This window comes from Etheostoma cragini, chromosome 22, assembly GCF_013103735.1.
Source record: "Etheostoma cragini isolate CJK2018 chromosome 22, CSU_Ecrag_1.0, whole genome shotgun sequence".
Lineage (NCBI taxonomy): Eukaryota > Metazoa > Chordata > Actinopteri > Perciformes > Percidae > Etheostoma > Etheostoma cragini.
In genome coordinates, this window is record NC_048428.1 from 15752632 (window position 1) to 15768993 (window position 16362).

At 40.5% G+C, this 16362-nt stretch overlaps 1 protein-coding gene across 2 annotated transcripts in view; it reads left to right on the plus strand.

The window, feature by feature from the left end:
- plxdc2 (plexin domain containing 2) overlaps positions 1–16362 on the plus strand; it is an 81311-nt gene that overhangs the window by 23867 nt on the left and 41082 nt on the right. The window contains exons 1-2 of one of the 2 annotated variants that reach the window (XM_034862037.1): positions 4–142; positions 8938–9161. In XM_034862037.1, coding sequence (XP_034717928.1) covers positions 19–142; positions 8938–9161 — 348 coding nt within the window. In that variant the 5' untranslated portion in view covers positions 4–18. Of the gene's footprint in view, positions 1–3; positions 143–8937; positions 9162–16362 lie in introns of those variants that run through there. The other variant, XM_034862038.1, reaches the window with a different exon arrangement.

Sequence of the window (16362 nt, forward strand, 5' to 3'; positions counted from 1 at the left end):
TGATCCCCCTGCCTCTTGATGGCTTGCAGCTCTGTGTTCCTGTCTGTTTGTCTCTTTGCCAAAGCATTTTTTGTATACACTTCCTGCACTGACCAATGCCGGAGCCAAGACAACCACCAATTACATAAAGAAAGCCGCAGCGGTGACAGCAGACCCCATGATGGTTTACTTCATGATGGTTTACTCCAGCACTTTAAACCCTGTGTTTTGGGGTTTGATACTGTGTGCTCCGGGATGTTACTGGGTGCTTTGTGGCTTAGCCTGCTTGGAGTTTGTGTCCAGTGTATTTAGCTGTTCAGCACATGCTCGGAAGGGGAATTAGCAATTTCTGTTTCCGCTCAAAAAACAATTATATTCTTCTTTTTTTTAAACTTTTTTGTTGTGATCAAATTTGTTTTTATATTCAGAAAACATAATATAGTAAACATAATATTCACAAACAGTGCAGGGACATAGGTAAGCATCCCAGGGCCACAATAACACAGAGGAAAAACGGAAGAGCGGGAGACAAAACAACACATGCAGAAACAGACAGACACAAACACAGACAGACAAAAGACAAGGGATCAATCACTCACGCAAACAAAAGAAAATGCTACAGCATTGACCATAAGGACTCAGCAATGCTGTCCCGAGTCTCCAAAGTCTTTCCCGGAGCTCCACCCACACGAGCCGTAGAGAGTTCCCTGTATGTGACAGCCCAAAAAAAAGGATTCATGTACAAATAGACAAGTCATGAAGTGGCCTCCAACAGGTTGCTATCCTTCTCTTAGCAGCTGTAAGTCCAGCAAACACAGCACGTTTTTGAGCTTTAGAAAGCTGAAAGGCCGACAGCTCCTTCAGAATCAAAACATTGACAGTAACAGGCATAGTAACATTAATCAAGGTGGATTTTTTGGATGCAATATTGACAAAAAGTCATGGAGTGACCAAGTCTCTTTCATATCACTTTCTAAGGTACGCCAGAAAACAGACACATCTGGGCTAAACCAAGTGAGAAGGGGTCTTAACACAAAGGACTAGAAATAATGTTTAAAGTTGGGAACTAAAAGGTCCCCATCCTCGTTCCTCTTCTGTACAGTAGACATCTTGAGTCACGGCCACTTGCCTTTCCAGGTAAATTTAGACACAGCTGATTGTATTTAACGTCAGTAGCCAGCAGGAGGAGAGAGAGATAGCATAGAGCTCACAAAATTGACCCTGGGTAAAACATTCGTTTTAACCACTGAAATACGGGCTTCAATCAAAATGGGAAGACCAATCTAATTTTCAATACCCTTCAACCTGACGACGGGACCTCAATGCCTAAATATTTAAATTGCTTAACAATGGGGACGTCGGCAGAAATGGTTGAGTTGCAGGCAGAATCATTTAAATTAAGTAGTGCAGACTTTGACCAGTTAATTGTATGCTGTGTACTACAAATGCATATTGGTGACACCATAATCAATTGGCAGATGGCCTGAGTCAGCGGCTCTAGGAAATGACAAATAATGCAGGACTCAAGGGGCAACCTTGGCGGGAAGATCTAAAGACTGGAAAGGAGGAGGAGGTGCGTCCAGTTAAGACTCAACTAGGGATTAGAATACAAAGCTTAAATCGTACCAATGAAAGTTTTACCAAAGCTCTTCCAATCTAAAACTGACCCTAAAAATGGCCACTCAAAAGCCACTGTCACAGGCTTTCATTGTGTCAAGAGAGAGAAATTACATTGGGGTCTTTCTGTCCTCTGCCGCATTAACAATGTGGAGAAGGCGTCTAACGTTATCTCGTGCTAGTTTTGTTTTATGAATCCTGTTAGAGTCAGAGTTAATTAATTTTGCCATATGAGACGCCAAATGACAGGCTAGGAGCTTTGAAAAGATTTTTATGTCAGCGTTAGGCAGACTCACAGGCCAATTGCTAGAACACTCTGTAGGATACTTATCCTTTTTCAGGAGTAAGGAAATTAAGGCTGTGTTAATATCCCTTGAGAATTCACCCTTTTCAATAGAGAAGTTAATCCTGTCAAGAAGGAAAGGGCCCAACTGTTCCCAAAAAGTTACATAGAATTCAGGGGGATTCCCATCAAAGCCCGGTGATTTTCCTTTTTGCCAATTCTGTACTGCCATTCTAATTCTTCAATAGAAATTAATTTGTCCAAGCTAGCTGATTCCTCTGCTGATAACTGAGGCAAGTCAAGCCTATTCAACCAGCTGTCAGTTAACCTTATAGCAAGAAGGTCTAGCAACCTGAAAAATAATAGCGCTGTCATGCTCTCTGAATTAGAAATTCACACTTTTGTTTCAGAATGTTGCTTATTTCTTTCTTGATTAATGATCGTTATAAAGCTATCTGGTCAGTAAAATTTGTTTCTAACAATTTGTATAATCTGGTGAACTCAGCTTCAAGGTTTTGCAGCTTCACTGACGTAGCTTTGCGCACATTAGAGCAGAAAAGTTTTTTTCGCAAAGAAGTATTGAGACGCCATCTAACCGCATGTGGAGATAGCTGGCCAGTGGTGGCGGTGCAATGGACCCCTTTATGGTCAGATAATGCCATTGGAAGTAACACCGCTTTAGCAATTGAATGAAATAATTGACAGGATGCAAAAAGAAAGTCTGTCATGGGGAAAGATTTATGTCTACCTGAGAAAAAAGAATAATCCTTACAGATGGGATTAACAGCACACCATATATCTGTAAACCCCAAGCTGCTGGCCCATGATTTCAGATTATTTGTGGCCTAAGCCTGGTCCCTAGCGGCCCTCACGTTCAACCGATCAATATTTAGGTCCCACACAGCATTGAAATCTGCACCAACAACAAAAGGAGGAAACATAGCCAGTAAGGCTAACATTGAAACTAGGTCTGTGAGCAAGATTTGGATATGGGGCAGCAAAAATTGACCACTAGCCCATAATTACCGGGTTGCAACAGTAACTGTTTCCGCACTAAATTAACAGCAAAATAAACGCATTTTCAGTCAACAGAAAAAAGAAACAAAAAGCACAAAACAGCACCTTGGAAAGGAACCTCTAGCCTGGCAGTGGCCCAGCTAACCTATAGAGAGTAGGCCCGGTAAGGCATTGAGAAACAGTCTCTGTAATCATATCAGACAAAATCAGGACACCTTAAGAGAACAAGACAAACCAACGGTCCATGTTCATCAGGCTGTTGTTTCAGTCCTGATCCTCTTCTACGGCACCCATCGGGATAGAATCTGAAGCGTCTGCTCTCCCCGCCGCTGCAGGAGGACGGGGCACAGCCCTGTTCACAGAGATTTCTGAACCACTTAGTCAGGGACCGCGAGAGATACTGGATAGCATTGGCACTTTCTAGCCCCTCTTTCAGCCCGATGATGCGGATGTTGCATCTTTGTTTTTTGTCTACCATATCTGCTAGCTTCACCTCCAGCCCTTGAAAAGCATTGCCATGGCTTTCACGTTTACTTGCAATACTTCCACAGTAGTTTTTATGTTGTTCACATCAGATCTAATAGAGCCAAGGCTTGCAGTCACAGATGCTTGCTGGATATGGATAGCAGTTAGCTTACTGCTGTTGTCGATCCCCATCTGTTAAATCTAAAACTGAATCTGAGAAAATGTAATTCAAGGTAGTTTTTCTGTTTCTCCAGCAATGCCTCTGCAATGTCGTCCATATTGCCGCATTGGACTATATTCTTGTTTGCCATTTTGCTTCAGGTTATTCTAACAAGCACAACGTGGTAAAATCTTGAAGTTGGAATAACAAATTTGGGCAAGGTGCTACATCTTAAGCCGCCATCTCTGTCCAGCTAATCATGTGACTCAAAAATAATTATGTTCTTCAAGTTAAAAGCCTTGATTAAAAATCACTGGACCTAAAACTGGACACTCTTATAATTCCCCTTTAGTTTCTTTGACTCTGGCCTTGTTCCTTCCTCTAACATGCAATCCTGACACCTGTCCTCTTCACAGCAAACGTTCATTAGTCTCCTTCTAATGAATTCCCATCCAAATTCCATTTTCTGTGGCTTGTAATTAACAGTTTTGAAACTGCAAAATTTGTTTTTTATTTATAGTCCCCCTTTTCACAGCTGCCTCTTTTCTTATTTGAGACATTTGAGCGCCTGCTCGCCACACATTGTGTGTCTTTGTTCCTGGTTGGTTATCTTATTCTTATGTTGCCAGTAACCTTTCTGATGTAGTTATAAAAGGCTCAAAGTCCAATGTCAACTGTTTCAATGATAATGTGGCACATTCAGATTTCCTATGTTAGTCTCTAATCCAAAGGAGGCCTTGATCCACCTGTGGATTACTGAAGTGAGAAATTAGTAGCAATGTAATATTCTCAACAAGCACAAGAGACACACGCCTCTACAGAATCTATGGTCCTGATCTGAGCCTTAGGGTGATTTTTGTGTTGCATTGCTTTGACTTGGAAAGATGTGACTAATTGTTGGCCAAACTAAATCTCTGGTGCAATAGAGTGTACGACAGGAGGTCGCTCTCTTGATGCCTCTGCCTGGAGGGAAAGTCATTGCTGTCACTGCTTTTCTGTAAGAACACTTGTTTTGTTCATTGTGCACACTCTTGCAGTATTTAATTTTCTTTCTTAACTTGTCCGATGCACTGATTATGTGAGATTTATATGCATCTCACATTTAATTTCCCCTTTCATCACACAGTTATCTCATCTCAATCTTATAACGACAGTTTGAACCTGGAACTCTTGGTGCTGCCTCTCTGTCTACCTGTGTTTAACTTTCTCCTCTAGTCAGCTTTTTGACTTTATGTGTTTGCCTAATGACAGGCTTCGTTTTTTAAAAGAGGATGTGTAAAAAGCAAGCTACAGCAGGTTAGGAAAGCACATTTTGCCCTGCATAATAATTCCAGACAGTTGCATAGCTGGAATTTGTTTGGCGTAATGGTCAATTTGATTCTCCACCCCAGGCGACAGAGATTTAAAGGGTCTGCGGTTGGATTGGCATCACACATGATGTGCATTGAATTAACTCCGTTAATATGAAAATAAATCAGTTGTATTTCATTTGCTCTATGTAATCTGTAATCTATTAACACTTATCACACAGTGAGAGATATGGAAACTTGTTTAAAGAATTCTCATCTTGTTCGTCACAAGATCAAACCAGCAGACATCTCCTATTAAACCCAGTTTATTAATTTAACAGTCACATTGAATTTCTGAGTTTATCTGTCTCTGCCTCTTTATTTTAGCATCAGAAGGCTAATGCAGTAACACTGTCAGTGTTTTTGAGCGGCAGTATTTGGTGCCCTGAGATGACCCTGAACATAGTTTGGCTTGTGAAGGGCCAACAATTGTTTGTTGGTGTGTTAGTGTCAAAGACGGCTTTATGCACCAACCTGCCTTAGAACGCTGAGTAATAATTAGTTGATAGAATTAGTTAGCACAAAATGAATGAATCAAACGAAAACTTTGATAGCCTATTGTAATGGAAAAAAATGTTAAACATCTTCTATGTTCAGCTTCTCAAAAATGTTTGTCCGACAAACAGAGCAGTTGGAAGATGTCACATTGGTCCCTGGGAATTGTGATTTCATTTTTTTCGGAACTAAACATTCAATAGATTAATACAAAAAAATGATGAATGCATCAGAGGCATTCCAAATTCAGTCACTAGTTTTCATCAGTTATACACACCCATTTATTTTGTTGCAACAAATCATTCCTGAGTACACCCAAAAGTTCTGCAAATATTTGAAGAGTTGGTTCAACAAACAATGTTTCTGGATAGAATTTTTTTTTTAAACCATTACAAAATATCGTATCGTAAGTTTTACTGAGAGCATCATTTGCTGGCATTCTTTCATAGTGTGTGTGTGTGTGTGTGTGTGTGCACACAGCATGCGGCGTGCGTGTGAAGTGCCTCTCCTGAATAAAGTTCCAATGAATCTTTGCTAATGAACAGAACAAGACACACTTAATGGGGGAAAAATTGTGATATTCTCTTTCATGATCTGGAGCTATACTTTTAATCACATTGTCTGTTCTTTATTTAAGAATCTTTATGTAAGAATCCGGAATAATAGGCTCTTTTATCACACAGATTATCTAAACTTTGGTTGTTTTTCGCTAAAATAAAAATGAGAAAGAGCCCCCCAGAAAACTGGGTAAATGTAAAAGTTACATCAACTTAATCTGTGTTGAGTTGATTCTGCCCAGAGCCTGAGAAAGAAGGTCTTCCATTGTGCTAAGCAGGGTCTGCTGGTCCACTGATAAAACCGCTTTCAGTGGGTACTAAATGAAGCACTCTGACACCCAGAGATAGAAAGGTGAAGAATCCGTAAGGGAATGTGACTTTTTGTATCCCCTTTTCTGCTGAAATTATGCACGCCACACACACAGTTGCATGCACAATTGCAATGAAGCGTTTCACCTCCTCTACTTTCCAGTCATGTGTGGCAGCCTCCTATCAGCAACACTGAGTCAGGTGAGAACAGCAAGAAAAGAGGGGCAAACAAGCAGGGACTGAATGAAAGAAGGGGTGCAGACAGCACCTTTATTCTGTGGTTTTATGACCTAAACGTCCTTGAAAGGTTTTAGGTGGAACCAAGTTACAGTCCCTCTGGTGTTTGTGAATCAGAGGTGTTGACAGCCATGAGTCCGGCCAACAAGGCTGCTTGACAGAGTCAGGGGGAAGGTATGCGGGGGCTTTCAGACGTACTGAAAGAAATGTAGAGGGGAAAGATTTCCTTTCACACAAAAGCAGAGGAACAGTCTCGCACTGGGGAGCAGTCTTGTCCTGCTGGGGGGTGGTTTTAGGTGTCCCTCAGGGGTCTGACCTCATTCCTCTTCCGAATGCTTGACAAAAGACCCAGAGTTTCCCCTGGATAATAACAGAAAATGCTGCCTCTGAATCTCAAAGGTGGTGTACACAAGAGAAATGCAGGTGCATGTGCTCCTTTAAAGGGTGACTCATCATGAGCGTTCACATAGGGGCATCCTGGGAAAAGAGCAGCCATTTATTCACGGTCCCTATGTTGTTGCCATGGTATATTTTAAAGCATCTGCTGTTGGCCAGCTTTCTATTGTATATTGAGTGACTGACAAAGATCTTTTAAAGGATGAAAATAGATGGGTTGGTGCCTCTTGGATGAGATTATGTAACTGCTGTTGACAGGAAGTTTGCCTGCACTACTTTGCCCGCATGGGTGTGACTAATGACCATTAGGGATTGAGTGAGTGTCAGATAATGTTTGTGCAGAGTGAAGGTGAGCGCAAACTTTTAATTGTTCTTCTTCTTGGCTCCAGAAACAATTAGCTGCAAATTGCACTCAGACCCCTTTCATACTTTGTCCATGTGCCATCTGCTCAGTTAAATTATTTCAGTGTACATCAACACCCATCTCTATGCACAGATTGGTCTCCTCGCTTCTTGCTTTGCCAATGGTCATTATAAAGTGAATCTATCAGCTTCCATTTTTAGGCGAATTAGCATCTAAAGCCCCTCCACATGCTCTCTTCTTGTCTCTTGAGAACCACAGGACGGGGGGCCCAGAGAAAGGAGGTGGATGAGAGAGGAGGAAGAAATGTGAGCGTTAGAGAAAAGAGAAAGATGGGAAAGGAGTGGAACTTTGCTGGTTAAGCCCAGTGACCTCTGTCTCAGTAGAGGGATCAGCAGTATTTTCTGTTCTACAGCCAAACAATTTGCATGGCTGCAACAGCATGCAAGCATTTTGTAAAGTTTGTGTTTGGATGAGTGCTATAAAAATTAAGTTCATTGTTATTGTCTTTTTCCGCTTAATCCTATTAGAGTCTTGGGGAGCAGGACCTTATACAATCTGAAGGCAAGGAAACAAGTCTGCAGTCCATCACAGGAAGAACAGATAAACAGACCATATCTGCCTACTCTCTTTTATACCTACATGCCATTGTTTAATTGCTAACTTGTAGCCATCTGTGAACAAACTTGTCAAAGGAGGTTCCAAGTCTCTTGTTAGCATCTTAAATGCTACTTGTCACAAAGTGATGCAAGCGCAACTCAGAGCTTCATTCGTCGCAAAGTGACACAAGTGCGACTCAAATCTGCACTCGCCTCACATTGGGCAGTGACACCCACTACAAATACTGAGACAGACCGACCTTTTTTTTTTCGCCCACTTGTTCGATCCTCATCCGGGTTTAACAGATAGTTAACAGCTTTTACAACAGGTCAAACAAACAGATTCAAAGTCAACACACCAGAATTTCTTTAATCAAACAGGTTAGGTGTTAGTCAGAAAGAGCCCCTTTAGGCTTATTATGTTGAACAGAAAAATATTTTTTTATGTCCACCTCTAGAAGGAAGGACAGAACTTCTATTTGTATATATTTGAGGCATTTTTCTCCTTTATTCAGACTCACTTTAATCAGTGAACGTATAATGATGCAGCAGATTTCACCCAAAATCCAGCAGTCTGTCTGAGGCTTGGTTAATCAAGTCAGTGTTTACATTAACAGAGAACCATTTTTCACCCGTCACCAGCGTCTCATTTCAGACTCAGGGATAGGGATGATTGTGTATGACTGTGGCCCACTGGTGTGTGTGATGACTGCTGAGTCATTGCTAATGTGCATCTGTTTTAGGCGGTGAGATTTGTCCCCTGAGCAATGAGAAAAGTCTGCAAAGACAGTAAGTTATGAGGGAGCGGTACAAGATTAATGGCTTAAATAGTAATAGTCTTTGTAATTTGACTATTGTCTTAGTGAAAGTATAAATATTAGGGTAATCATTTTGCTTGTACAACCCACCAATTTGCAATACATGGCAACAGATTTTTGTTCCAGGGTTAAATATAGTTAACTAGATTGAAAAATGACTGAGCATGTTTTATGAAAGTATACTTCTGGTGACCTACTTTACATTTATCATTATGCAAAAAGGTGATTTGGCTTTGGGCCATGCTACACTAATGTTTTATTTTGTTAATCACACTTTGGTTTCCTGTCTCCCCAGGGGTCTCTTATTCATACATGCAGGGACAGGCAGGAGATGAGGACACAGCAGTGGACGTGAAGCTGTACAGTCACCGGTGGAGGAGATGGCTTCCCCCAAAACCTCGTAACATGGACAGCAACAGGGCCAGCCAAGAGCAGGACCAGGATCCTGAGCAGGAGGAGCCTGAGGGCTTTCCAGGCCTGCTGTCTGCAGAGGAAACAAACAACAGCTCCCAGATAGAAGTAGGTGCTGATTCACACCAAGGTCAAAACAGAGATAACTGTATGCCATTGTAAATTGAAATCAGAGTTTTATAATAGATTCTGTGGCTCTGGGGGAATTTCTGAAAGTATCACAGAAAGTCTGCATTCCGGAAGTGTAGCATGCAGAATTTTTGACCCCGAGTAACTTAAAGTCAGGATTTCTCTGCTTCTGCCACATTGATTTTTAACCCCAAAGTACCCTAAATATATAAAGTCACAGGAGCACTGTTTAACTTGGCAGCATTAAAAGCCCTACACACTCATGGTCCTCCCACACAGGTTTTTTCAGTTACTCTGCGGCCTGTGTGCGAATGTACAGACTATTCCTTTTTGACATCTTTGTGATCTTTCTATTAGTTTTGATGCACCTTTTAGGGTGGTAGATGTCATGCCGCGTTTGTATCACTATTTTCTGAATCCTAAATAGTGTTCACATCAGATTTAAGTCGTGAACATGACTGGCAACTGCTCTGTTATATCTGACTTTAAACTTCATAATAGTGAAGTGCCTAAAAGTCCAAGGTATGGGTCAATATGATTAAACCAAGGGATACATGCATACAATGTACAATACACGTATGGTGTTATATTGTCAATGCACAATTTTTTAAGCAATCCCTCGACCGATAATAATCAATAAGTTCATTCCTGATCTTGGCTTTGTCTTGTTCTGGACCTCAATTGTTTGGCCTTTCTCAAGCTTTTCACAGTCCCGCACCCCTTCAGACTTTCAGTCTCCAGCTACTTACCCCCCACCGCTGCACCCTTATTTGAAATTTGCAGTAATAGATGGCCGTGAACACAAAGTACACTGAAAAAGATTTTTGTTTAAGCTTTATGTTATATGATTTATCAAAAATACCATTTTGATTATGTATTAGGCAAAGCTATATTTTGATTTGCAAAGTGAAATTAAAAAGGGTGTCCTGAAACTGACACAAATGATTGGGGTTGATAACCTAAATCAAAGTTTGCCATGATTGTCATCCCACTGAACAAATTCAGACTTTATGGTGACTCAGTGAGATCAGCGCAGCTCCTCAGTAAACCTTTCTGTCTAGTAAAGAAGCCAACTAACATAAAGAGAATGAATCGATGAGGTCCTCTTTTGAGCTGTACCTAAAAATACTCTTTGGTTGCATCCCTGGAGCAAATGTAAATCTCCCTGGAAGAGTGGTAATGAAAAAGAAGACTAGAAGGGGTCTTTGAGGGTTAATATTTTATATCAAATTAAGCTTAGCCCTCAGGTGTTCAGGTACCTTCTTTGTGGGGCTGGATCCTCTTAAACTTGACCTCAAAGAGACCAGAACAGGAAATAACCTGGTCTCCCACAGTTTTAAGGGTTTATGGAGCTGCTGGAGTTTAATAGCCGTGTTTGGCCTGTGCTTGTGTCTATGTAAATGAAAGGCGCCGTCCTTGTCTTCTTGTTATGGCGCCTGGGCCTGCGCAGAGCATCGAGGCGTTCAGTCATAATGATGGCGGCCGCCTGGGCTTAGACACCTCGTTAAGTTTTCCTGTGGCTTCTAATCATCTCAGGTTCACAGCCTTGACTCTTTCAGCCAGGAGGGAGGCGGCTTTGATCGTCAGCTGTAATTATTCACACACTCATGTACACACAAAGACACAAACATTTATTTAAGGACACAATTAACACACATTGTTTTTTTGCTGTCTGAGATTCATTTGTTCATGCTGAATGGAAAAGGAGTCCACAGCACAAACACCCCATCATTCCTCCTGTCATTACTCAACACACACATATACACATACACACACACATTCCCTAACCTGCCACCTACACTTTGTTGACATGAGAAAAGCCTTCATATAGGTAAAGGGGCAGACACAGTAGACACTGAGCTGAAATCCTCCATCCAGCAGGAAGCTGAACGGATCTTAAGGCTGTCTCCTCTGATCTGAAGGAGCTTTAAATGATGGCGACAAAGAGGGACTCGGTGTCCACCGAAAGAAAAAATCTACACTTAGACATATTCACATAGCCAAATATTGTTGTATTTTAATCTATTCAACAAAAAAACTATTTTTTATTGATGTTTTGATTATTTTGTTTAGCTGCATTAAAAATGTATTGTTAGATATTTTGAAGAATACTCTTATTTGCTTTCTTGTCAAAAGTTCAATGAGAAGATTGGCGTTACTCTCATGTTTGATTGTTCAATATGAAGCTATAGCCAGCAGCCAGTTAGCTTAGCTTAAAATCTAGAAACGGGTAAATGGCTTGCCAGGAGTCTCATCATCTCTACAAAAAGTCTAGAAACTGGTCAAGAAATAGTCCAGCTTTTATCCCCCTGTAAAACCATGTTTTTTTTTTAAACAAACAAGATACAAAGCTCACTTTGCGGGGCGGCTGTGGCTCAGTGGTAGAGCGGTTGCCTGCCAATCGGAAGGTGGGTGTTCGATCCCCGCCCTTGCAGTCATTGTCGAAGTGTCCTTGGGCAAGGCACTGAACCCCGAGTTGCCCCCGGTGCTGCGCATCGGACTGTGAATGTGTGTGAATGTTTATCTGATGAGCAGGTGGCACCTTGTACGGCAGCCCCGGCCACAGCGTATGAATGTGTGTGAATGGTGAATGTTTCCTGTAGATGTAAAAGCGCTTTGAGCAGTTGTTAAGACTGGAAAAGCGCTATATAAATACAGCACATTTACGTTTACTAATAAAAGAGCTTTAGATGTGCTGGTACGTAGATTTTTTACCTTTGGACAAAGCAAGGCTAGCTGTTGCTCTTGAGCAAAGCTAACTAGTTGCTGGCTCCATCTTCACATTTACCCTAAAGAAATTGAGAGTGGTATCTATCTTCCCATCTAACAAAAAACTGACAACATATATTTGAGTTATCTGACAGAATAAGGAAAACACAACTTGTTTTAATTACCATAAATCAGGTTTCTTAAAAAGAACTGAAGAAATCTCTCCATCTCCTCTGTTGGCTTTGCTTTGAGGTCAGTTTGTGTTTGGGTTAAGTGGTGCCATAACACGAGTTCCAAACAATAGATGAATCTCACCTCGACATGCAGGTTTATAACAGTGGTCTTAACAGCAGACTGTCTGACACCCTGAATGCCTGTGACTCACTCACTGTGCTAGCTATCAGATTAAACAGCCTCTCGGCTTCAGGTCACTGTAAGGTTGAATAAGGCAAAGTTGGAACAAGCCGTGGGAAGACGCTATCACTAAATTCAATCCAAATGTCTTCAATGTCTTTTTCTTTCGTTGAGGATAGGCTTTAACTAGTTTAGGCATGGTGTCAGTAATGGCATGTGGCTGTTAACGGTTGTGTTTTGTTGTTTGTTACTCTATCTTCCAAAGAGCAGTTTTTTTCAACCTGTGTTTAGGTCACAAACATTTCTCAACTCTGACTGTTAGGTTGTTTTGTAAATTAACATTCTATGTGCCATAGTTTGTTTACATAATCATTGAATGAACTTACATGCTGGTGATATTTGTCAAATTTTTTAACATTATTCATTTTTTATCAAACCCACATTACTCTGGATGAGCTTAATGCTTAGTCAGAGTAACATTTGGCACACATATGATTCTTCACACTTTAAAAAGAAATACCTAAAGTAGGCTTGTTGGAGACTTTGTAGACCCTAGTTTGAAATCAATGGTCGGCACATATTGATAGCATATAATTGGAACTAAAATTTAAATATTGAATGTAAAAAAACAATGTGTTCTGAATTTGGCCACTTACCGGTCTCGGGAGAAAATGAAGTCTGTGTAAATTAATGGCTTGGTCAATTTATTGTTCATTGTGAACATCTCAGGCTATTACCAATTGTATCTTTGCCATTATGTACATGTACAGAGCACTGCTTAAAAAAAAACACAATCTTTACTCGTCCATTTCAATGAGAACATTGCACTGGCACAGTAGATGTGCAGACTCAGGCTGCTAGTATTTAGTCGAAATTGATTTGGCGGTTTAATACAGATATTTGACTATTCAATCCTGTTTTTCATATAGACCATCAAGCAACTCTTTATTAAACTGCCAAATTTTTGAATAGGGTTTGGCAGGATGTTCAGGGTAATAGCAACGTTCACGTTATACAATAAACAAGCCAAGATAGCCCTCAGAGCTAATGCGTGCTAACTACAGTAAAGAAGGATTGTAAATGTGCAATATTTTAGCTGACACTAGAAATCAAACAAAAGCCAGATACTAAATTGTATTAAGTTGCTGTGAGCTGTAAATTCACCACTTCTGAGCAAAAGGCAGAAGATAATGTTATCTCAGAGTCTGACTGGGCAAAGCCTCTCTTCCTTTGGGCAGGTGCCTCCGTCTCACTCAGACTCTGGGTCTGGATCCACAGCTTCCTGTACCAGAGAGCAGCTTGAACGCGAGGAGCACTCACTCTGCAGCTATCTTTGGGGACCGAAATGTCCACAGTATTTCCAACCACTGTGCAGTGTTTTGGTATCTGATGAACCCCAAAAAAACATGTTTGTATTACTCAAACTGGACCTCTTGGATTATATTTAAACTTTTTCTCTGGAAGCGACCTTTGCATTTGTTTAAAAAGGGCTATTTGTGGACCTGATACACCTGCTCAGTGTAAGAAGTCATTACAACATGGGTCCTAACCTCTTTGAGGAACTACTTTACAGGTTGCTCCCAGCTGTCAGGTGCAACCATTTTAAGTCTTATCTTTATGAGGTGCATAAACAAACTACACAAAGACTTCAGTTGCTCAGAAAACAATAAACTCCTCGTGTTCCCTCTGAAATAATATATAAAATACATTTGATTTTCTCATTTTCACGCCGGCTTTTCAAATCTACAGTAATGTACAGCCTGTTCAGAGAATGTAACCAATATCAGACGTGTTGCCAATAAAAGCATACAGTGTACTGGTGTTTGTATAGCTAGCTCTGCTATGTAGTAATAAGGGTGTGGTTTTAGGTTGTTATTGGATGTCTGGGACTACACAACCCAGGAGGCTCTTTGGGGGTTTCATGCTTTACTACACTGTTTAGTTGTGTATTTCTTAAGGGAGAGAATTCACACAGCGAGGTTTTCATTACTTCACTTGATTACCAGTGCTGCTTTTACACACTCTCCATATTCAGTTCTTGCAGTGAATGCAAATTAGGATTTTTTTTTCTTTTGTTGGTTTTGTGTCTCAGGCTGTCAAGTTTGTTAAAAGGTTCCCTGAGGAAATGTGATTGGAAAGATAAGTTTACTTGTCTTTATGTTGTGCAGTGTTTAAATTCTGTAATGCTATACCAGCTCCGGCAGCTGCTACAGCATAGAGCTGTTCTGCAGATGAACCTGTAGTTGTTTAAATTTCGGTATGTGTCCAGTCTGCTTCAGTCTATAACCGTCTGACTGAGAATCATCTTTTGGTGTTTTTGTAGAAATTTCTAATTGGATCAGCGAACATGTTGGTTTGCAGACATTTCTTTAGATGAACAGATGTCCTTGAATATCACTTAAACCCATCAGACAGCTTGCAAATCCAATTAATGAGATCTACAACCAAAGAAAAAGAACACTTACATTATATATCAGGTGCTTGGATTTAACACAGACTACTAATTCATTTTATTCTCTCCATTTCCAATTTCATTGTTTTTGTAACAATCACAAACTGACACACAAATTTAAGGCGTGATTTTGCACTTTTGGAGCATTTTGAATGCAATCAGCAATCATAAAAGATGTTGTTATACTACAGATGCATGTGAGAGGTATTTATGGGTCCTCTGGGCTCTGAGGAACCTGACCGGGGACCCAAGTCAGCCAACATAATACTCAGGACCAAAAGGGTGTCACTTTATTAACATTATCTGTGTGCCAATATGTCAAATACCAGATTGAAAATTGCAGTGAGTTGTGCACGTCAGATTTTGGTATGTTTTCCGTTAGTCTGTTTTGGACTGGGAATAACATATTTAGCTCAGTGAAGACCTCTACATCATAATCACTAGTTTCCACACTTTTCTTTGTTAAATACATAAAAAATTGGCTAGTGCTGCTCAGACCAGTGTGTAGTTTCACACAGTTGAGTTTCAACACACACTCACACACTCACACACACTCACACACACACACACACACACACACACAGACATGCACGCACACACCATCAATACCATCAAGCTGCTTCAACTAGCAGCAGACGGAGCTGAATAACAGATCCCAGGCATTATCAGCTGATAAAGAGCTTCACACATGAGCAATGGGATCCTTTTAATGCTCCTTGTGTGTGTGTGTGTGTGTGTGTGTGTGTGTGTGTGTGTGTGTGTGTGGTGGGGGTGATGGTACTATCTCAGGAAAAAAAGAGGGCTGGCTGACAAACCCAACATACTGGAACATTTATTCAAAGCTTAAGTGTGCTCACGCATAAATGGAATTTTATTTTCTCAGGAGCAAAGACTTTGTTGCAGTTGAGGGGATTACAGTTTTCAGCGTACTCTTCCTTTATTCCTCCGACAGACATTGGGGAATCACAGTCACGACCACATCTCTTTCACAGTACCACTTTTAAGAAATAAATAGATTTCACATTGTGTCACCTGTTTTTATTTTGCAATGTGTTTGACAATGTGGGTCTGCATATTAAAGACACTAAGAAGAGATTATCAAGGCTTGTCAAACTATATCTGATGTAAGGTCATATATTCTAATTATGTATGAATGATACTATAAAATACAAATACCAACTCTTTCTGTGTGAGTATGGCTCTGTGTTAATCACAGTTAATCACCATTTTGTCACTCCTCATTCGCCCAACCTGAGATTGTGATCACCTGAGCTTATTTCTTGCTTCTTGCAGCTATTTTGTTTTATTTTAATTTAACCAATCAGTACTGAGTGACGTATCCAGTCTTAATCCGGTCTGCTAAACTCTAATTGGTCAACTGTCTGAAAAGATTTTTCATCAAAACCAAACTGCATGACAAGTTGAACAATCATTATAATGATTTTAATATTTTGTAAATGTGTTTGGGTGGAGATGGTTTCTGATCTCATCAACCAACTGTTTTTAATTTCATACACCAATATCGAGTACCACACTTTACTTGCTCACACATTTTGACACAAGTTTGCAGTGCATGATTTAAAGAAAGAGACAGTATCTTCCTCCCACAATTTCCCACCCTGTACTGTGTTTGCTTCCAACTTCATGTCCACCGACACACAGCTG